Genomic DNA, 23,756 nt, shown 5'->3' with positions numbered 1-23,756 from the left:
CTGAAACACTAAATGAGGGTTCAAGCCATTGACACTCTCATTATGCATAATGTTCTACTTAACCCAGAAAAAATTGTTCTTTTATATATATATATATTTACCTATTTATTTTTTATAAAAATAAGTGGGGGATTGTTGGATATTTTTATAAAAAATATCATATTTATTTTAATACTCATTTATGTGAATTGAGGAAATCAATTATCTCTTAATGTCAGATACGTTAATTGCTAAATTTTGAAAATTCAAATATAATTCAAAATTTGAATAATTATTGTCAATGGTTTTAATTAGGAAATCTCTGAAAATTAATGTGAATTTTAATACCATATATTGTCAGCTTTTAGTGTACTTTCCATTTTAAATGTTTTGTATTCAAACGTTCTTATTTAAATATGACATAATAACGTTATATATGCAAGAATCTTCAGCACTTAAATGTACAACTATTGCTAAATTATTTTATGTTATAATAAGTTACCATATATACACAAATGTTTACTATTTGGTTTAATGGAAAGTGATCAAACAGCTAACAATTTTTTTTTTTTTTTGAGAGTAAACGGAAACAACAGCTAGCATTTTCTATAACATATATTTAGGAAGAAAACTTTTGAAAAGGCATGGTAATAATGGGCCATTAATTGCATGGCATTATGATAGTTTCTTTTTGTTCTCAACGTATAAACTTTGGCTAAGGGCAAGTTATGGGTCCGGCTATATATATATATATGTGTGTGTGTGTGTGTATTTGGAAAAAAATAAGGATTGAGATATATACACACTTTTATTTTTGAATTACAAAGCTGAAAACTTTTCAGAAACAATTTTTTTTCTTAAACACTTACCATCTTTTGCTTCTTATTACTCACAAAAAACATTTTATCTTTTACAAAATTTTTCTGGGAAAAGAAAGTACTATAGAGAACTTATATCTTACGAGCAGTGTGGGCTCACAAGGATAATCAGCAAAGGTGGCTGGACTGTTGTATCCCGAGGACAACGTGCAAAAACTATTTGTCTAACTACATCGGATATACCGTAGACGACACGATTTGTCTCAAGACAGTGACTTGGTCCACGCCTCATCTCCGCCACCTCTTTTTGGTAAAATCAAATTCTGTAATTTCCAAGGAAAATTCAGGTATTATCTCTCCTTTATTTCCAGCAAGAGTTTAGAAGTCTTGAAAGAAATTTTATCACAAAATTCTGTACACCAGCTTCTGTGGTAGTCTCATGTTCCGAAACTCTAACTGTGCTTTGTCCAGGTTCTTTCCTCTTTAATCTTTTCCTTATGAATTCAAACTCTCACAGAGAGAGAGAGAGAGAGAGAGAGAGAGAGAGAGAGAGAGAGAGAGAGAGAGAGAGAGAGAGAGAGAGAGAGAGAGAGAGAGAGAGAGAGAGAGAGAGAGAGAGAGGAATAATGATGAATAGTAATGGTTTCTCAATGTTGTTTGATCAAACGTCTAAAAAGGCATAAAATTTTTAGAAACTTCTATGTGGTGTTTGGTATAAGGTAATGTTTTAGGATTCCCAAGAATGTTTTAGGATTCCCATGTTTGGTTGCAAATCACGCTAAGGAATTAAATGCCAGGGGAATCTGGATTCCCCCCTTAAACCCCTCTTAGTAAGAATATGGATTCCCTTTAAAACAAGTGGGAATCTAGATTCCTAAGCTTAAAGGAAATTATATTTTTTATAAATTGACAATTTTAACCCATTTTCATTATCATTTAAACAATTAAGATAAAATAGAAAACAAATTATTATGGATTAAACTCTTTTAAAATTATTATTAAGAATAAAAGTATTTGAGAATTTAAATAGTTATTTTTGTATTGTACTTGTCATTTTGAAATGTTAGACTATAATTTTAATGAATTTTTCATAATTAATAGTTTATATTTGGTTTTTCATTATTTATTTAGAGGAAGATTTTTTTTAAGAACTTGGTAGTTCACATTCAAATTTAAGGATAGAATGAGAAAAATAAATAATTCATTTAAAATTCTTGGGAGTAAACCAAATATTATCATCTCACATTCTTAGGAATGTGATTCCTAGGATTCTGGATGCCAAGAATAATGTGGATTTCTCCGTACTAAATGCCACACTAGTGTACCTAAACCTAATTTATTATTAATCCCTCCATTTTCATTACACCTGCATAATCTAAAAGCATTTTTGGAGTAGAATTCAACATAAAGCTATGGTTATAGGAAAAGGTCAGACAAAGTAAGCTGAATAGAAGCATGAAAGATTTCTATTCCTTGATTTCTTTTAATCAATTTCAAGAATTGAATATTCAAATCCTTTGTCATCCCTTGATTTCTACCACAATCTTAGGACAGAGTCAGCAGTCTGAGAGAACTTTGAGTTTGCAAGGACCTGAATAGAAAATAGATTGCACCTCTTATTGGGTCAGTTATCCAGGCAATGAATAGCATTCAATCACTCAGTTGCTCTTGTTTTCCCAACTAGGTTCCCACCACTGAGAATCCATCTCAATTATGCTACATCCAGCTTCCTTTAACAACTTTTCTTTCTCCGTCCCAACTGAATGACATTTCACTTCTTTCATTGTGCTTTCTTCCTTCATTTCCTGCATTCTTCTTTCTTCTGGCAACCTTCCAGCAATGGCATAAGTGCTAGAGAGAAGGATCGAATCTGTGGGATGTTCATCAAATATTTTGACTAACACCCTCTTCACACATTCCCCCAATTCAACATTTCCATAGACTCTGCAAGCTGCAAGCAATGAGCGCCATGCAGTAGCATCCCCCTTAATGGGCAAGCTCTGGATTAATTTATGCGCTTCCTCCAGCAACCCAGCACGGCCTAAAAGATCAATCAAACATCCGTAGTGCTCGACCTTTGGTGAAAGGCCATACTCACAAACCATTCTCTCAAAACATCTCATGCCCTCTGTCACAAGCCCCCCATGACTACAAGCACTTAAAATTGCCAAGAAAGTGATTTCATTAGGTCTAAACCCCTCCTCTTCCATCCTGTAAAATAGCATAATGGCATTTCTCGCCTGCCCATGAACCCCGTAACCTGAGATCATGGCTGTCCAAGATTTCACATCTTTGCTCACCATCCTATCAAAAATTTCTATAGCCTTCTCTAAGAACCCACATTTAGCATACATATCAACTAGAGCTGTCCCAAGAACCACATCCAACACCATTTTTTCTTCTTCCACATAATCATTGACGCATCGGCCTACATTTATGGCTCCAGAGGCAGCACAAGCCGAAAGCAATCCAGCTAATGTAGATGAATTGGGCATCACTCGTTGAAGTTTCATTTGACGTAATAGAGCTACTGCATTTTCAACCATGCCATTTCTTGCATACTTATCTATTAGACAATTCCATAAAACAACATCCTTTTCAGCAACTTCATCAAAAACCCTACGCCCTAATTCAACATTCCCAGCTTTTGCATACATATCAATCAAAGTGGTAACCACATTTAAATAAGAACAAAACCCAACTTTAATGCAATGCCCATGAAGAGACTTCCCTTCAAGTAAATTTCCACAATCACCAGTAGCAGACAGAACACTCAAAACTGTGGTAATACTGGCTCTCAAACCACTCCTACACATTTCCCAATACAAATCTAATACCATAATAGGCTGAGACACTTGAACATAGCCAACCATCAAACTGTTATATGAAACCAAATCATTTCTTTGAGGAAACTCATCAAACAACTTACGGGCATCACCAATTCTCCCGCAAACACAATACAAATGCAAAAGTGTATTCTTTACATTGATAAATAGCCCAAGCCCAGACCTCAAAACCAGCCCATGAATCCCTTGCCCACTCACAATGCCCAATACACGAGCACAAGCTTTAAGCATACTAGCAAAAGAGAACTCGTCAAGCACAAGACTTTGATCCCTCAAATGATTGAAAACACCAAAAGCTTGTACTGGGTCATCACTAATGGAATAGCCTCTGAGCATGGTATTGAACATGAACAAATTTGGGTTTTGTATATATTTGAAAATTGAGGCAGCATATTCCATGTCTTGAGTGGAGGAATCAAGAAGCTTGCTGAGAGTGAAAGGGACATGGTCAAGTCCAGTCTTGACCATAAAGCCATGGGCTTGAGAGATTTCTGAGGCTTGCTTGCAAGATTTCAATAAATAAAGTAGCTTTTGGTCCTGTGAGGAGATGGAGTGGTGTTGTTTTCGGTTATCAAGTTTGGACCAAATATTCAATGTTTGCCTCAGGCATGGGAGTTTGAATAATGAGGCCATATGAGCCAGGCAGGCTCTCTGGCCTCTTTGGTGGCAAAGCTTAAAATAAAACTTACATGGGAGGACCGTGGTATGTTTGGTAACTGATTTTTACCTTTATTTTTAAGTTTTAAAAATAATTTTTATTTTAATTTTTGAGACTACAAAATTTATTTGACAACTTAAAATAGATAGAAAATAAAAATTATTCTTAAAACTCAGTTTATGAAGGAAACTGAAAACATGCAAAATGCTGTTTTTAGTTTTTAATTTTCAAAAGTCAATAAAAACATGTATTCAATTTAATCAACCTGTCTCATTTAATGAGATAGCATTTGAGTTCAAATTCTAGTAACAATATATTTTAGTATTTTCTATTTTTTTTCTTAAAGAAATGTATATTTTTTTAATTTCAATTAACCAAACATGTTTTTGATTTCAAAAATATAGGAAAAATTGTTTTTATTTATTTATTTTATATTCCCTAAAACAAGTTTTTGAAAATAGAAAATAAAAACTATTATCAAACGTATCATAATAATCTTACAATTTTTTTAAGTGTAAAAATTAACCCACCAATTGACCCACCATATATTTTTTTTAAATGTAAAAATTAAAACTAATTTTTTTTAAAAAAAAATTGGTTTACGTTATTAAATAATTTTAGAAAATTTTTTATAAAAAAATTATTAACTTCTTTTTACAACATTTTCAATTCTCCACAAAATATTTTCAAAATTAAATTATTAATATATACACTTAGAACATACATTAACTAGACAAAAAAAAAAAAAAAAACTATTTTAGCCCGAGAGTTCATTGGGAAATGTTATTATTGTTGATGAGAAATTTGTCCGCAAGTACTGATAGAGACATCCAAGAATTGGAGTTCTAGAGTTCTATTTGCTACCCTCCAATTTCTTTTAGTTTATTTGTATAGTTTTTATAATAATATATATAATTTTTTGTAAGAATTGAGAAAAAATGCAAAACAAAAACATCAACTTCGACGGTTTAAGTTCGGGTCAAGTTGTTTTTCACGGGTCAAAAAAAAACCCACCCATACCTATATTTTTTTTCTTGGGTTTTGAGCGTTTTAATGAATCCATGTTCAAGTTTATTAGGTCTAGTACTGTCAATTATATGAATTTAAAAAAAAAAAAAAAATTTAATATTATTTGGAGTGGGGTTATAACTGATAACAACTATCATAAATACTTTTGAAAAAAAACATTTCATTGATGGTTACATAAGTAACTTTAAAAAAAAAAACATTTAATCGATGATTACATAGTAAAATTGATAGTTTCCAAATATGAAATGATTTTATGTCTCCAATTCAAACTTTTTTTGATACCATTCAGGGAGAAAAATATAGTTTAAGTTACAAAAAAAACATTATGTTAAACCATAAACGGTTCGTTAGCAAATCATTTGCCATATTGGCTATAGTCTTATTGATGCCTTAGCTGCCCCCCACGACAAGTCCTTTAACTCCTTTCCTTGATGGTTCTTCTTGAAGTTAGCAAACAGATGCCTCACACAAAATCTATTGTATGCTTCTGGGATCACATTAGCTAAGGCAAGAAGTAAACCTTTTTGTTGGTCTAAAATAAAGCACCATCCATGGTCTCTCACAGTCCCTATATCACCTATTAAATTCTCCAAAAACTATGTCCAAGTCTCCTTATTTTCTGTCTCAGCAACAGCATAAGCAATTGGGTACATACCATCATTTCCATCTATACCCACAGCTGCTACAAGTTGGCCAGCAACTACACCCTTCAAATGACAAGCATCTAAGCTTATCAATGGTCTACAATGTCTAACAAATCCCTCTTTACATGCAGCTAAGCACACATAGACCCTTTTAAAATTATGACTAGGGACGACAACTGTGACTCTAGCTGTGGTACCCGGGTTAGATCTTCTCAACTCCGCACAATAGCGTTTGACCTTGGTGTATTGCTCACAAAAGTCCTATCTTACCATGCCTCTAGCAATGTCTCTAGCTCTATATGCCTTTGACAAGGCAAGCTCCACAGTAACATCCTGCCCCATTGCAGCTACCAAATCTTTAGCTTTAAATTCAATATTAGTCCGAAATTGATCAACATACTTTTCTGCCACCCAATGTGCAAAAACTTGCCTGCTATGGAAAGATCTAATGCATGTATGAGTATCATACAACGCACTAATCCGAAATTAGGTGGGTGTGACAATGGATGGATGGATGACATTTGTGAGTTCTTGTGAGGGCTGATTGTTATGGGTTATGGTGGGCTGAATTGTGTAGTCATCCGCAGTAATTTCATATAATTGTTCATAGGCTGGGTCATCATAGTTAGAGTCATACCATTCATAATCCACATCTCCCACGGCACCATTCCCATCCTTGGCCTTAACACCATTCCCTTCATCGACTACAATACCACCCTCCTCAAACTCATCATCCGCAAGAGCCTCATCCCCATCCTCAACATCAGCTTCATCAACACCACAACCAACCAAATTTGCAGCATCAACAACACTAACATCCCTAACTAACAATTGTTTCTGAACAGGGGTTCCGTGTTCTACATAAATGTCTATTTTAGGATCAATGGGGTCAAGACACTTAAATAATTCATGAGTATCACCATCAGTAGACAAATATCTTAGGCCATTGTCAAGATCCAACCCAGGCACAAGATAATAAAATTGGACATATTCCAATACCCCTACCTCCGCACAATAATTCTTAACCTTTGGTACAAAAAAGCAATCCGAATCCATATTATCATAAACTTTCACCTTGCTACCTATATACTTCCTCTTCTTAACCGAGTTGTGCAATACTCCATTGTAGTGAAGAACTAATGTAAAATTTTGACCAATCATCTTCCCTTTGAAAGTTTAAAATGAAAAAAGTTAGCACACAACATAAGTATTTTAGCCGACAAAGACAATGTTAAGTAACCCCACACACACCACTAGCCCAATAGAAAAATAAAGTGCTGACATCTAAATACCCCACATAGCAAACAATTCCTCCAAGTGGGGAACAAATTGTTTCGAATTAATAAAATTGCATGTGAAGATGTTCAGCAAACAGACAAAAAAATATATATTATCCACTCAAAAAAAAGAAAAAATAAACCATATAAAGTAGAAAATCCTATTCTCACCTAACAATTAACAAAGTCTAACACAAACAAACAAAATGCAAAATGCAAAATGCAAAAAAAAAAAAAAATTCAACAGAAAAAATCACCAGCTTTATATAACACACAACTCATTGTTCTGCTACTACATATACCCAAAAAAAACACACTAAAATTATTCTTGTGCTTATTCTTTGCTGGGTGAAGGTATTTATGAAATGACCCACTTATGTACAGATTAGTTTAGTTTAGTCATTAAACTGCAAAAATATACTTGCAAAGTAGATGGGAAAGAAGCGGAGGACAGGCGAGGAGGAGCTACGATAAGGCAAGGCAGAGCACACCCATCACCGATTTAGAACTCCATCACCGATTCAGTCAAGGCAGAGCAGCGAGGGTGGTAATGGTTTACACGGTGAATTTTACAGTGGGTGGTGGCGGTGAACTCAGTCTCTCTCTCTCTCAAACCGGCTCACTTTCTCTCTTTCTCAAAGTTTCACGGGTTAGTGATTATTTGGGTACTTGGGTTTTTTTTTTTTTTGATTTCAGGGGAAGGGGAACGACGTCGCTCAATGTTTTTTTTTTTCCTGATTTTTCTTATTTTAATTCCGAATTAAAAAAAAAAAAAACACAACCAAAACGGCGTCGTTTTAGTGGGTCTGACGGTAGTAGTAATAGAACAGTAACGGAACCTTGAATTGATAAAAAATTGAAAATTAGAGGACTGAAATGAAAAACGATAAAAGTTAGAGGGTCAGTTTTGCATTTTTGCCTTAAAATTTTGAAAACTTGCCACAGCTTGAAGAGTTTAAAAGTGATATTTGGATATTGGGTATCCTTATTTCAAGAAAATAATAAGATAGAATTGATGTAGAAATATTTCAATACTTTGTTTTCTATCTTTACAATTGAATAGAGAAAAGTTTGACTTGCTAGTGACCTGCTTTGGTGGTAGCTCCACGGAACTATTTGAACATTTCTTTGATATGAATGATTTGAATAATATTTCTAAGCACACAATCCACGTTGAAGATTTAAAAAAAAAAAAAAAACATAGATATATTTTTTTGGTTATCTCTGCTTCCTTTCTTCTATTGTTATTGGCTGGTAAAGAAAGTTTGTTGAATAATAAATGTACTTACAGACTTCGAATTCTTTGACCTTTAGTAACAAAAAGCCTAGTACAAAAATTGAAGATAAGTTATACCCACCTAGCGTACCTAATTCTCATACATCAATTAATCATTGCACGTGCCTAGTTGAGAGCTTGATTCACGAATCCATTGGTATAAAAGCCTATTTGGTGACCAAATCATATATCCATTTTTACAAGTAGATGTTGAGCTTTGCTTTACAAGAACTTTAGCTTGGCATATTGGACACAGTTCCATCAATAACATGTGTACAAAGCAAACACTTATGTTTAATTCAAGCACTAGAATTGTTAAAATGTGCTTGAGTATACTTCTCTTACTGGTTTTCTCTTCCATTGCCTCTTCTCAATCAGTCATTGAATATGTACCAGGATATCCTGGCAAGCTTCCTTTCAAACTTGAAACTGGGTAAGCAAATTTATTAGTATACACAATTTATATGTGGCTTCATTCTGAGATAATTAACATCTACAAAATTTTGGGTTGGTGTAATTAGATACATTGGAGTAGGAGACACAGATGAAGTGCAACTATTCTACTACTTCATTGAGTCTGAGAGGAGCCCAGCCAACGATCCCCTTATCTTCTGGCTAACTGGAGGCCCTGCTTGTTCTGGGTTCTCAGCACTTGCCTATGAAATTGGTTTGTTTTTTCAGCTCTGGCAAAATTTTAAACAACAAATGGCCTTAATGTTTTTTTTTACTCTAGTTTGGTGGGAGGGCATGGATAGGTTAGGATTTGAGTTTATAAAATGAAATTATCTCTTTTGAGATTGATGCAAGCTAGGGGAAAACTACGACATTTTTTTTTTCCACAACAATGGGGGAGTAGGATCGTACTCAGGTTCTTTTAGAGCAGACAATGCAATTGAATTGAATCGCAAGGCTCTTGTTCTTATAAGGGTTTCGCCTACATTTTATTTTATTTTTATTTTTTAAAAAAAGGGTAAAAGTTCTTTCAATAGTAATTGTATGTTGCTAGTTATTTTATAGACGGTGAATGATTTTGAAGTTGTGGGTGCAGGTCCATTGACATTTGATTATGCATCTTTCAATGGGACTTTACCAGCAGTCACAGTGAACCCATACGCATGGACTCAGGTGCATAATTTCATATATCACTAACCCCTGCTTTGCTCTTTAATCAAAATTTTTCTTCAATTTTTTTGCTAATATTTTCTATTGGAAACTCATTATTATAATTAATTTATTCAGGTGGCCAATATTATATTTATTGATGCACCAGTTGGAGCTGGATTTTCATATGCAACAACCTCAGAAGGTTATTACACCTCAGACACAAAATCAGCACAACAAAGCTATACTTTTTTGAGGAAGGTAACCAATTTATCTCTTTAAATGTGTATTTTTTTTGTCAAGTGTTTAAACAAAATACTAATTTATCTTGCAATGTAATTGTGACAGTGGTTGCTTGATCACCCACAATTTCTTGGAAATCAACTCTACATTGGTGGTGATGCCTATTCTGGTCTCATTGTTCCTATGCTCGTCAAACATGTACTTGAAGGTATTAGAACAAATTTAATTGGAATCTTTCTCTGTTTATCAATTACCAAAAATTTGGTAAACAATGGATACAAGCTAATGTTTAGTTTATACTATGAAAAATAGGTTTGGAAGCCGGACTCAGGCCAAGGATGCAACTTCAAGTACGTGACTTAATTATGTAACTCCATTAATTTTCATAAGGAAAATTGTTAAAACTGTTATCAATTTTATTATAAAACTAGTCGCGGACCCGCGCGTGCGCGTTGTGCGTGATTATTTTTTAAGGTGGTCTCATTATTATTATTATTTTGTAATTTGAACTAATTTAATGAAAAGTAATGCATTTCATAATCATATTTATTACAAGATAATTTTTTATTATTCTAGAATTGTTTTATTTAAAATTTAAAACCTTAATTCTACCATAGTCGATTGACTAATTTTTACATCTCTAAATCAATTAAACACATTTTCCATGCTACATGTAAACCTTCTTTTCCATAAGGGTTGAAATAATGTGGGTAATATTTTTTTCTATGGAAGTTAAAAAAAAAAAAAATTAAAATTCACCTTGTCTTGATGTTTTATAAAAATTAAATTTGGCGATTTTCTTTCAATAATTGTGAAAATTCCAAGCAATAATTCAGAAGGTAATTCATGTTACATGTTCAGGCTTTAATTGTGCAATTGTATGATTGATTTGGGTTGTAATTTATAAGTTGAATATGGTAGTGTATATCTAAAAGGGCCTAACTCTACAGTTTATGTAATTAAATATAGTGTTGTGTGTGATTTATAGAGTAGCGACGGTTGATATTATTATTATTATTATTATTATTATTATTATTGTAAATTTAGTGTTTCTAAAATAGCATGTGTTTTGGATTCTCTTTTTCTATTGATGCATTGTAACCTTTTATGGGACTATGTTATAAGAAAAATTTGTATTCTATTCTTTTTAATTGAGTGTTTCTAAATTGATATTTGTTTTGTATTTCATTTTTCCATTGATGCATTGTAACATTTCATGGGAAGACTTTATAAGAACAATTTTTATTTATTGAATTTAAAAAAATATTATATGTTTAATTTTTTTTATTTTAAAATGAGACAGAATATAAATAATTATGATATGGAGGATGTTGCTAAAGTTAAATGTTGAATAAAATAAGATAAGAAGAAAAATAGTAAAAATGAAATATATAACAATAAACACCATATTATTTTAGTTATACTATGTAAAAAAATAATATTATATTTTTATATACTATCTTTATAATGCAATAATATAACATTTAAAAACCAATGAGAAAAAAAAAAATAACAACATAAAACACAAAACTAAATCGTGTCAAGTTGGATTACCAGTCAATTCCAATTTTAGCAAATTGACTGACTTCTAGTAGTCTAAAATTGATTTTTGCGATGCATTTGGTGTAGCTTTCAATACTGTATCAAAATGTTTTTATGGTCAACCTGTTACACTAAAATAAAAAAAAATAAAAAAAAATAAATATATATATATATATAGAGAGAGAGAGAGAGAGAGAGAGAGAGAGAGAGAGAGAGAGAGAGAGAGAGAGAGAGAGAGAGGCTTTTGTGTGTGGAAAAATAGAAATTATGCATGAAATTAGAGAGGGAATGACAATTTTATAGTATGAAGATAAGAATAAGAAGAGTAAAAAATAAAGGAAAATAAAAAGATAGAATAATAGTAATATTGAGAGCAGTGGGGAAATGAAAAGTTAAAATGGAATGAGAAAGGTTGAAGAAAGTTAAGGTAGAAAGAGTAGTGGGGATATGAAAAGTTAAAAGGGAATTGAAAATTCAATAATAAATAAGAGTAGTTAATAATAAGATAAATTAAATATGATATTTTGATTGTAATATAATAGAGTTTTTAATTCACTTTAAATGTTTAAAAATTGGAAAAAAAATGATAATGACATGGTTGCTAACGTGGCTTAACGTGAGTGTAACAATATTAAATGCTACGCTTTGGCTTTTAGTAATATATAGATAAATAGATTATTATTATTATTATTGTTGTTGTTATTGTAAATTTAGTGTTTCTAAAATAGCATGCGTTTTGTATTCTCTTTTTCTATTGATGCATTGTAACGTTTTATGGGACTATGTTATAAGAAAAATTTGTATTCTATTTTTTTAATTGAGTGTTTCTAAATTGATATTTGTTTTGTATTCCATTTTTCCATTGATGCATTGTAACATTTCATGGGAAGACTTTATAAGAGCAATTTTTATTTATTGAATTTAAAAAAAATATTATATTTTTAGTTAAAAAAATGAGACAAAATATAAATAATTATGATATGGAGGATGTTGCTAAAGTTAAATGTTGAATAAAATAAGATAAGAAGAAAAATAGTAAAAATGAAGTGTATAGCAATAAACACCATATTATTTTAGTTATACTATGTAAAAAAATAATATTATATTTTTATATACTATCTTTATAATGCAATAATATAACATTTAAAAACCAATGAGAATAAAAAAAAAAAAACATAAAACACAAAACTAAATTGTATCAAATTGGATTACCAGTCAATTCCACTTTTAGCAAATTGACTAAAATTGATTTCTGCGATGCATTTGGTGGAGCTTTCAATATTGTATCAAAATGTTTTGATGGTCAACCCGTTACACTAAAATAAAAAATATATATACCAAAAACTGAAGAAAAAAAAAATCTATATATATATATATAGAGAGAGAGAGAGAGAGAGAGAGAGAGAGAGAGAGAGAGAGAGAGGCTTTGTGTGTGGAAAAATAGAAATTATGCATCGAATTAGAGAGGGAATGACAATTTTATAGTATGAGGATAATAATAAGAAGAGTAAAAAATAAAGGAAGATAAAAAGATAGAATAATAGTAATATTGAGAGTAGTGGGGAAATGAAAAGTTAAAATGGAATGAGAAAGGTTGAAGAAAGTTAAGGTAGAGAGTAGTGAGGATATGAAAAGTTAAAATGGAATTGAAAATTTAATAATAAATAAGAATAGTTAATAATAAGATAAATTAAATATGATATTTTGATTGTAATATAATAGAGTTTTTAATTCACTTTAAATGTTTAAAAATTGTATAAAAATTTGGAAAAAAAAAATGATAATGACATGGTTTCTAACGTGGCTTAAAGTGAGCATAGCAACATTAAATGCTACGTTTTAGTTTTTAGTAATATATAAAATATAGATGCTTACAAATTGATGTGGTAATAAATTTTGAATTTCTAAATTACTCTTTGCTGATATTTGAAAGTTTTATGTATTAAACATATGAGAGGTGCTACGTCCATAACATTTTTACAACAAATCATAGGTGGTTAGTTGTTATTGGTTCAAATTTGAACCTAACACTAAGTTACTTTTTTGCCTCAACAATAATAACCAGTAACAACTTGCCACTTAAGATTTGTTGTAAAAATATTATAAACATATCATTTCTCTTGAACATAGAGCATCACTAGTATTACTCTTTTAATAAGAAGATGAAGAGAAAGGATCTTAGATTTGGAAATTTACATTTTTTTCAATCATTAATCAATTTGTGTTTTTGGGCAATCACTGACATAGATGGTTCCTTTGAATTGTAACAGGGATACTTGCTCGGGAATCCATTGACAGATTCTTATACTGATGTCAATTTTAGGATCCCTTATGTGCACAGGGTGAACCTTATATCAGATGAACTCTATGAGGTACAAAAAAATGATAATAATTTGTATTTGCCTTCATTTTGATGACCTCTCCTCATGAAACCCTATCAATAATCTCAAACTCAGGATCACTTGTATGCTTCTAATACACATGATAAGTTTGTAAGCCTGAAAAGCAATTTGTACACTCACATCAACACATGCATAAATTCATAAATATATACATTGTCACATATACGAATGTATGTAAGTGTGTGTATGTCATTTTGGGGAAGAGAGAGGGAGGGTTCTGTTATCTTGAAGTAAAAAATTGTTTAGGTTCTTTCGTAAAAAATGTGTTCAACATTAAATTAAGAGTGTGTTTTTCCTAACCAACAAAAAATGATTTTGATTTGAAGTTTTACTGCTACTCAAAACTAACAAAACATGAGACAAAACATTTTTGGAAAATAGTTTACTTGCAAACAGGGGCCTTAGTTACTATAAGCTTGCGAATTATGGTAACTTACTCATGTGTTTGCTTTGCTTGGTGTCATCCATTTTTAGTCACCATCCATACACTCTTTTTTTTTTTTTTTGTGTGGCTAACTTTGAATGATTTTTCTTTTTTAGGCGGCCAAATATAATTGCCACGAGGATTATATCAATTATAGTATTAACAATACATTATGTGTGACAACTCTTCAAGCAATCAAAGAGGTAAATTAAATATAACTACTTTTCATGATCTCGCTAATGAATTGTGTCTCTTGACTTTTAAGGGAATTGAGAATGAAATTCCATTTGAATTTGCAGTGCCTTCTACAAATAAACCTAGAACAAATTTTGGAACCTCAATGTGCTTTTGCATCCGGAAAACCAAAGGAGGTTGAATGGGATTTGAGAGTTCAGGAGTTAAAAACCATGAACTACCTCCTCTCAGAAACTAAACTTCCTGAACTTCAGTGTCGGGTAAACTTACCTCTCTCATAAATGTGGTTGTGGAGGTTTTGCTACATCATTGATGTATATTCTTCAAATGTACATGAATTTATGAATTTGATTGACTCGTTTTCTATAGGGCTTTACATATGTGCTTGCTTACAAGTGGTTGAATGATGATACAGTCCGAAAAGCTCTTCATGTTCGAGAGGTATGTATTAAATTAAAGATTCTCCCAAAAGTTTAGCTTTTTAGGAGATGTAAATTTAATCATTTAACCACATAATTATTAAATTATGCATTGTAAGAAAGACTTCACCTTGAATGAATAAATGAAAAAAAAAAAATACTAATGATGATTTAATGAAACTTGTCAGGGAACCGTAGATTCATGGGTAAGGTGCCCCAAAGCTTTGTCGACTTACACAGAAGATGTCACAAGTAGTGTAGCATATCAAAAAAATCTCACTGAGACCGGTCTCCGGGCTCTAATATACAGGTGGATTTCTGTCCTATTAAAAACAAATTGTTTTCCTTCATTGATTTTCCCGGACTTCGGAGTAACAATTGTCCTGAAATTTTTCTCATTTGCAGTGGGGATCATGACATTTCTGTTCCATGGGTTGCTACATATGCATGGATAAAAGCTCTTGGTGTGGACGTTTTTGATGAATGGCGTCCATGGTACCTTGATGGTCAAATTGCTGGGTGAGCACTTTTAGGATTTGCATTACTTCTAGAATATTAGTGACAAAAATTTTAGGTTCCAAATTGGTTTAGAATTATCTTTTTTTAACTGATTAAATTACGATTTATAAGATTATCCATATGTATTGATTAAACAAGTCGCATGACTTAATAAGAAAAACTATATGACTAAAATTACAAATAAATGAGCATTTCAATTGCCATATCATGGATAGGAGCCAAGGTTTTTCTCAAATTTTATCTCACATTGTTATGTTCGTTGCAGATACCAAGTGAAGTTCATGAATGATAAGTACCGCTTGACTTACGTAACTGTAAAGGTAACAAATTAAAAATATATAAATTGAAAACACAAAACATTTTAATTTGATCTTTTTATGTTTATAATGTTTGAAAGATTAAAATGAAATAACAATTAATCCATGTCCTATAATAAACATAGGGTGCAGGTCACACGGCGCCAGAGTACAAGCACAAGGAAACCCTTGCTATGGTTGATAGGTTTTTTGCTCGCTATCCAATCTAATTGGTCGTTGAAACTAAGAAATATTAAGTTACTTATATTCTTGCTTGGAGGCATGTTTTTGAATAAAGTCTTGTTTTTTATTAATGTAATCGGAAGAACATTTGGGAATTCAATATCTTGCGTTCTCAAAATTAAACTTGGTAGAATTGATGCAATGCAAATAATGTAAATTGCATTATTTAGTTCACTGTTCAAGTTTGATGCTAGGAAACTTCGGAATTTCTTCCAAGTTGCTTGTTTATTTAAAGAAAGAGGCAACATATCGAGCAGAAAGTTTTGTGAACTTGGAATGAATTAATGATCATTCATACTCTTGGTATTATTGAAGAATGATTGTGTGGTACAGTGGTAGGCCTTTTTCATTAATCTATGATGTGATGATATAGCATGTTGGTATTGAAGGATGTAAACAATGGTTTTAGACACTAGCTCTTTATTGAATTTAAAGTTTAAAATCTTTTTCGAATAGGAAAATGTTTGGCTCCAACCATCAATAAGAAGATGAGATATATCTTGTTATGTGTAACGCACATGCTTCGTTGATTTGTTATGTGTAAGACACATGAACTTACTACTAATGGTTGGATCTCTAGGCTCACCAAACTTTGTCATTTCCGATATATGGCTTTGCCCTTTTGGATATACGATGAAATTATAGCATGTGTATCCAGCCAACCGCCAAGCCCTTTATAGCAATATAAAAGGAAAAATAAATTGAGAAAATAAAAAGAAAAAGAAACATACCAAATGATTCCTAAAAAGAGTGTAAGTCATGACCATAGGCAATAAGTTTTGATGTTCGTAATGATTCCCTTCAAATCACCAAATTTCACACGATTTTATCTTTGGCTCTAATGATTTTATTAGCATTTTTCTATACTACAAAATTCTTCTGAGTTGACTTTCAACAATTTCTCTATCCAAGTATAGTTTGTTCTTGCCTGTTCTATGGCAAAACATCTCCATTTGCAGGATTGATATCAAATACAATACTTGCATGATAATAGCTATTAAGGGGTTGAAATTGAGAGTTGAAAAAAGCAGCTTTTAATCTCAACCATTGAATAAAAAAATGAATGAAGAGTAAAATAATGTAAAAATGGTAAAAATATTTGTGTGTAAGGACTATGGAAGGGTGAATTGCACCCAATCCAAATCCATATGCGTTGAACAAGTGCAGGCCGATTCTAATAATTTCCTCAAACGGCAAAGCTCACTTTTGAAGTTATAGCTATGAGAGGCCGTAAAACTCAGGCGCTCTCAAAAAAGAGATTTGGGTGCTTTGAAGAGCACTTCTTTTTTTGGGTAAGTAGTGTGGAGTCGCCACTTATTTTTTTATACAAAAAAAAATACAAATTACATGATCATAATATTTCGACTGTCATTGATTAAATAAAGACAAGTACAACTTCGGTAAATCAAACCTTACAAAGCTTTGGGTCCTAGTTATAATCTATGCAAAAGAATACAAAACTTTTGGTCCTAGTTACAATCTACCCAAAATTAAAGAAAGACAAAATACTAATTTGCCTATCCAAAAATCCTAAGCTTGGGGGCTAGGTTACGGAATGGGAAGGTGTTAGGCACCCATTTCGCCCAAACAGAGTCTGGTCTTCTAGATTCTAATGACCAATATACCATTTTTTGCATGATATTGAATGATATGTTGAACATACATGACAGACACTTGACCAAAATTAATTCACATAAATTTACCTTATGGAAGTGTCCTTTTTTTCAAAGAAAATTCAGATCTGTTTTGAGGACAAAAAATAAGACTTGGTTTGTTAAAAAAATCAAATCTATTTTTATACGGGGTAAAAAGAAAGATTTTATCAAAAAAATTCAAATCTATTTTGTGTAAAGTTAAAAAAATAAGATTTGATTTGTAAAAATCAGATCTGTTTTTTGTAATAAAAAAAAATTGTTAAAAAGAATCAAATCTGTTTTGAAAAGTTATAAAAAAAAATTGGTTTATAAAAAAATAAGATTTGATGTTGGAAACAAATAAAAAATACTTTTGAAAGAGAATTCACATTCATGAGATAAATTTACTATACACATGCATCACATAAAAAAAATCAACCTAACTTTCTAATCCTTTCTTTTAAATTTCAAAATCTGCCATTTTGTAACAAAGAAAAACTTTTTCTAAAAATGCTTATTTATATTTAATGAAAATACAGATCAGTTTTGGAGTTAAAAAAAATCATATCTGTATTTAATGAAAATACAGAAGTTTTGCACATTAGAAAAAAATTAGATCTGTATTTAATGAAGATACAGGTCAAATTTGTGTTAAAAAAATCCAATTTGAAACATTCAGATCAGTTTTTTGAATTAGAAAAAATCAGATCTGAAAAATTTAGATCTGTTTTTGAATTAGAAAAAAAAAAAAAAGAGTCTGATCTGAAAAATTCAGATCAGTTTTTGAATTTAAAGAAATCTTTGATAGTCAGCAGATTTTGAGATTTAAGAAAGAAATCACAATAAACAATCATTTGAACATGTTAACAAAAAATTCAAGCAAAACATGGTCATTATATATCAAGAATAAGAAATAGTAAAACATGTTAAACATATTCATGCATCATCAACCAAAAATTAATGGAGAAGAACAGAGAAAAAAAAGAAAAAAAAAGATACCTCTTGCATGAGCGTGCTCTTCTAGTGTAAGAATATTTTAGGATTCAAAGAAATGTATTCAACTCTTTGAAGCCTAAAATACTTTACTTACAAAAAAGAAGTTCCTAAAGCAAAAGTCTCCAAAATGTCTTTAACATAAGGGGATTTGAAAAGAAGAGAAGAGCCAGAAAAGGGGGGGGGGGGGGGGGGGTCAGAAAGTGTGCTGAATTTTGAGAGGCGTCCCCTATTTATAGAGGTTAGAATGCTTCGAAAAATTAGTTGAATGACCAGATACAAATTGAGACATGTCCTTATCTCTAAAAAATTGAAAAAGATAGGTCTTATCTCAATCCAAGAGTCCTCGGGCTGAGCCTTGAGTTTGTGCTAATTGGCACTTGAGAAGTGCCGAATGATCCTCTTGAGTGCCGAACCCATATTTGAATTTTAGTCTAATTTGGATTCCTTTTTTGAGGTTTTTTTAGCTGGGAATTGCACTTAGATGCGTTCTTAATCCGTATTCTAAAAATTAATCCTCTTTTCTGGATATTCAGGTCTTTAAAGTGATAATTATCTTGTAGATAAATATTCCAAAAAGTCTTGATTATCCACAACTTATTTGTTATCTGATTATCTACTTTATTCCCATGCAAGCAAGTCTATTTTTGACACTAACTAACAACCAATCACAAATTATTCAATTAATTTTAATTGTCTAGCCCATCAGAATTAATTTAAATTAATCATGCATGGTTGGTTTCACCCAAACAAAATGCATGCAGACTGTGCAAACTTGATCATGTGATATCTTTAATTTCACTGTCCGATTTGGAAATCAGACATACCGCCGCAACCGTTATAACTTCAATATCATTTTTATGATATGCAATAAATGAATTAATGCATGTAATTCAACTCTATATTTTGGGTATATGAATGATCACTATAATCATCTTCCGTGATTAAATTATGGGTACAAAATCGAGCGTCTACAATAGCACCATGAAATTAATGGGCTAATAAATAATCAAAACCCAAGTTAGGCTAAACAACTCGCAAATCTAATGCGGGCTAGACTCTATGGTCCACAACTTGAAAATCTAAGCATAAACTGGGAACAAATTATAAAGTTTCTTGATGCTCATATATGGAAAACTAATTTATTCAAATTGAATTTAAAAGGATTAAATATGTGGCATATACCAATAAAATGCATAAATTTCATTACCGTTAATCATAACTAATATACTTATAATTTTCCATTATTTCATTTTGTTATAATTAGCCATCTCTAAAAGGAAAAACAAAATTGTTCAAAAAAATATAATTAAAATCATATACATTATTGCTTTATTATATTTTGTAACTTTTTTATATAAGTCGTGTGAATGTGGTTGAAAACATTTTATTTAATTTTTCTAGATTTTTGTAATCAAAATTATCTTTTTTCTTTATTTACAAATTTGTAATATTTATTTATATTTAATGTTATTATAAATTAATTGTAATGTTATTCTGAACTCTAGTTTGAACCCTGATCCAATCTTAGATCCTTGAAGCTCTCTTTTTTCTTTTGAAAGGAACCATGATTATAACTCATAGCCATAACACATCCTCTTACTTGAGTTGACAATTTTTTTAGTTTTTTTTATTTGAGCCCGTTATTAACAGCTTCCCATCTTCTTAGTTGTAAATTATTTTTGTGAAATTTTTTGTGTATCTAAATTTATTAAACTTATTGTTACATAAAATGGGCTAATAGAAGAAGCACACAAATATCCATGAAGCTTTAAAACCCAACTAAATTAATGGGTTGATTAATTAAAAGTGGCAGTAAAACACAATTCCTTGAACTTGAATGAGTCCAACGAGCGGCTTCGTATTCAATGAAACTAAGGCCTAGCCTATTTTAACTCGTAGACAACCAGCTCATCATCACCGAGGTGGAGAAAGATGAAGCAACAACAAGTTTTTCAAGCCCACAAGACGTACACAAGTGAATGGCATGAATGGCATTAATTCTCCTTGGAAAAGAGAGTGGACCTTGATAGGCCTAAAACGTATTGACCCCTTGTGATGGATTAAGTTGATTAATTAGCCAAGTTTATGAATTAATTAAATTAGCATGCAAATGCGTGATAGCACAAACAAATCACTAATAAACTAAAGTATGCAGTGGAAATTAAATGACACGGTGATTTGTTTATGAATGGGAAAAACCTACATGGCAAAAACCCCACCGGGTGATTTTAAGGTCACCATTTCCGAAATTCCACTATTATCACAACAAGCGGTTACAAGTAAAGGAATCCTAAGTACCTTACCAACCTACAGTTGAACCCTTACCCCAATACCCAATTGGACTTGTTTTGCAGTGACAATTTCTCCTTTCAATGCACGGCTCCCAAGTACGTGACTAACCAATTGCACGGATCCCAGTACGTGACTTCAATCACAAACTAGAGAAGATTGTTAGCTGCAAAGTTCTTCAATTCATTCACACGATGAAGATCAAGAAGATGCTTGGTTACAAAAGCTTACGGTGCAAAGATACAGCAACTTCTTCACAAGAGATATGAACTAGGGCAAGAACTTTGTCTCAAGTCACAATTTGCATGAACAAGGATCTCTCAATGCTTGTGCAACTTGCCACACTTTGAAGGTCCTTAAAAAAAATCCTTTTATATGTCTAGGGTTAGGAGAAAAGAAGGCCCAAAGACACATCCACGGATTGGAATCAAAATAGAACTTAGAATTTGTTTTTCTTAAACCTCGACAGATAGAGGTATCGAGATGCTGTTGAGCAGCTGTCGAGCCATGGGGCTGGAACAACTCTTTAAACCTTGACACATGCTAGCTGTGATCAAGCTAGCTATCGAGCTTTAATGAACTTGCATTATTCAACTTGATTCTTGGACAGACTTGATGATTTCAACACTTAATCTTGAAACTCAATTTCTTGAAGCATTAAACACATCCTAATTCTACCCAATTACAAGTAAAATGCGTTTTGTCAAAGGATTAGTCAATTACATAAAAGAATGACATATGTTCTAAACAGGTGAAACACATATGTCCTAACAATCTCCCCCTTTGACAATCCGTGACAAAACCACAACAAACAAATAAACATATGAGAGAAGTCATAAATCACTCAACTCATACTCACTTGTTGAATACAATAAAATCTATCCTAACACAAACTCTTGAAAAACTTTGCAAGAAGAGAGTTTATGACAAGTAGACTTTGACAACTTGTATTTCTGAAACACTTTAAACAAAACTCATCAAGGCATCTTAGTGTGAAATAGAAATAATAAATTGCATACAAATAGAGAATCATGTGTATAAAAAGAGAAAAGAAACAACACATGTAGAAATAGATGAAAGAAACATACATCATCAAATATATAACAAAGATAAGCACAATATATGTAATAATGGTCACAAGACCTAGGTACAAGAAGAAAATGTATTTAAAATAGAGAAAAGAAAAAGATACAAGTAATCCTTACTACATCCCTCAACACTCCCCCTATCAAAAATGTCCCTATACAAGCTCTCCCCCTAAGTATGACTATTCTCATAACCTAACACTACTCCCCCTTTTTGTCACGAGTGACAAAGAGTAGAGTGTCAAGTAGACATCTTATCGGTAGAGCTAGCATCTCCATCATCATCATTCGAAGCATCATCATCATTACCATCATCATCCTCAAACACAGAAGCCACAGGAGGTGGTGGAGGAGAAACCTCAGGAGCAAAACCACCCATGATCGCCTGTCGCCGAGTAATGCGACCAACATGAACATTCACCTGATACAACTCTGTAGATAGTGTATCTAGGCAAGCATCTATGCGCTGAAATTGCGCCATGATGTCTCCTAGTGACACATCGCTCGTCGAAGAGGAGGGAGCGGATGAGACCCGAGCAGATCTAGATGGAGCAGAACGGGAGGAAGGAGCTGCTGAACCTGTCTGTCGCAACCTAAATTGCGCCTCACTACGTTTTACAGTAGCGGCGTCTATGGCAACCATGACATGAAAAGGGTCGGAGACAGGAAAAGGAATGGAAAAATGGCGTAAAATCCTCGTGATAGCGGAAGGAAAGATGAGCTTATCACGGGTAGCCGTATCCTTATACACATCTATAATAGAAAAGATAAAATGTGAAAGAAAGTCAATGGTGAGATCCTCAAAAAGAGACAACAGAAAACGAGCACGAGGCTCTGTGATAGAGTTGTAGTGAGAGAGAGAGGATACAACACAAAAGTCATCACCATGTTTAAGAAACGAGGACCTTTAGCAAAAGGTTGACATGACGTAAACTGGTGCTCACCCTAATTAGAAGGGCGCTCACAAAAAGCAGAAATCATCTCGTCTTTGGATACAATCCGTAGACGCTCACAACCGGGGTAGTCAGGATGTGTAACCCTCGGCACCTAGAGCAAATTGGATACCAACTCCGGTGTGACAATAATGCGCGTACCTCGAACGTAAGTGTGAAAGAGAGGTACTGGAGAATCAAATCCATGCATGTTGGAGTAGAACTTCTAGATCAGCACGGAAGGATAAGTGACCACGACGTCACACAGTGACTCCTATTCCCGTTTGTGAAAGACATCGGGAAGATCGGTGTCGGCGAAGTCCGCTAGAACAATTGGCGTTCCAAATGAACACCTCGTTTTAGAGAAGTTCTCCGAGAAGTCCTGATGGGCTTTCTCATCACGGAACCAAACAGAAAGAAGAGTAGGATCAAAAGATGAGGAGGCCTTAGAATGAAGAGGGTTCTGGGTTGGAATAGACTTACGTTTGGTGCCATAGACACTACTAACGTAAACAGACAGAGAGGGGGGAGAAAGAAATACTCAAAAAAGTCCCAAAAACAATTCAAATATAACAAGTATATTGAAAAGAGAACGTATGCATGGGGAATGCATGAACATGGGACATGCAATATGAAAAACATCATGGGCTCAGCCCAATCCAATCCTACCAGCACACAAACATATTGCACACATCTAAATGCATGAGAAGACAGATAGAATGCTAATGTGATGCAATGCATGGAGTTTTTAAGATCAAATCTACAAAACCCATCCCAAAAATTTCAACAAAAACTTATCAATTTTGAAAAACTCCAAAATTTTTCAAAAACCCCAAAACCTAGGTCTTAAAACATGAAATGCATGAGAATGAGGGAAAAGAAGCTTACCAAGTGAAGAAAAACTTGAAG

General features: G+C 32.5%; 2 protein-coding genes across 2 annotated transcripts; one reads left to right on the top strand and one right to left on the bottom strand.

Moving 5' to 3' along the window:
- Positions 1 to 2,245: 2,245 nt before the first annotated feature.
- Positions 2,246 to 4,308, bottom strand: LOC142627508 (pentatricopeptide repeat-containing protein At1g26900, mitochondrial). The gene has a single exon (XM_075801387.1). The coding sequence runs from the start codon at positions 4,274 to 4,276 to the stop codon at positions 2,456 to 2,458; it is 1,821 nt and encodes a 606-aa protein (XP_075657502.1). The 5' UTR covers positions 4,277 to 4,308; the 3' UTR covers positions 2,246 to 2,455.
- A 4,412-nt stretch (positions 4,309 to 8,720) lies between these two features.
- LOC142629507 (serine carboxypeptidase-like 18) lies at positions 8,721 to 16,228 on the top strand. The gene is made up of 14 exons (XM_075803512.1): positions 8,721 to 8,960; positions 9,049 to 9,194; positions 9,576 to 9,652; positions 9,767 to 9,889; positions 9,977 to 10,079; positions 10,184 to 10,221; positions 13,684 to 13,785; positions 14,356 to 14,442; positions 14,539 to 14,694; positions 14,804 to 14,875; positions 15,042 to 15,163; positions 15,259 to 15,372; positions 15,638 to 15,692; positions 15,815 to 16,228. Exons 1-14 carry the CDS (start codon positions 8,797 to 8,799, stop codon positions 15,896 to 15,898), a joined length of 1,443 nt encoding a protein of 480 aa, XP_075659627.1. The 5' UTR covers positions 8,721 to 8,796; the 3' UTR covers positions 15,899 to 16,228.
- The last annotated feature ends 7,528 nt before the right edge of the window (positions 16,229 to 23,756 follow it).

The sequence above is a fragment of the Castanea sativa genome, chromosome 3, assembly GCF_040712315.1.
Source record: "Castanea sativa cultivar Marrone di Chiusa Pesio chromosome 3, ASM4071231v1".
Classification (NCBI taxonomy): domain Eukaryota; kingdom Viridiplantae; phylum Streptophyta; class Magnoliopsida; order Fagales; family Fagaceae; genus Castanea; species Castanea sativa.
The sequence above is the reverse complement of the archived record's forward strand: the minus strand, read 5'-3'. Positions and strand labels throughout refer to the sequence as shown.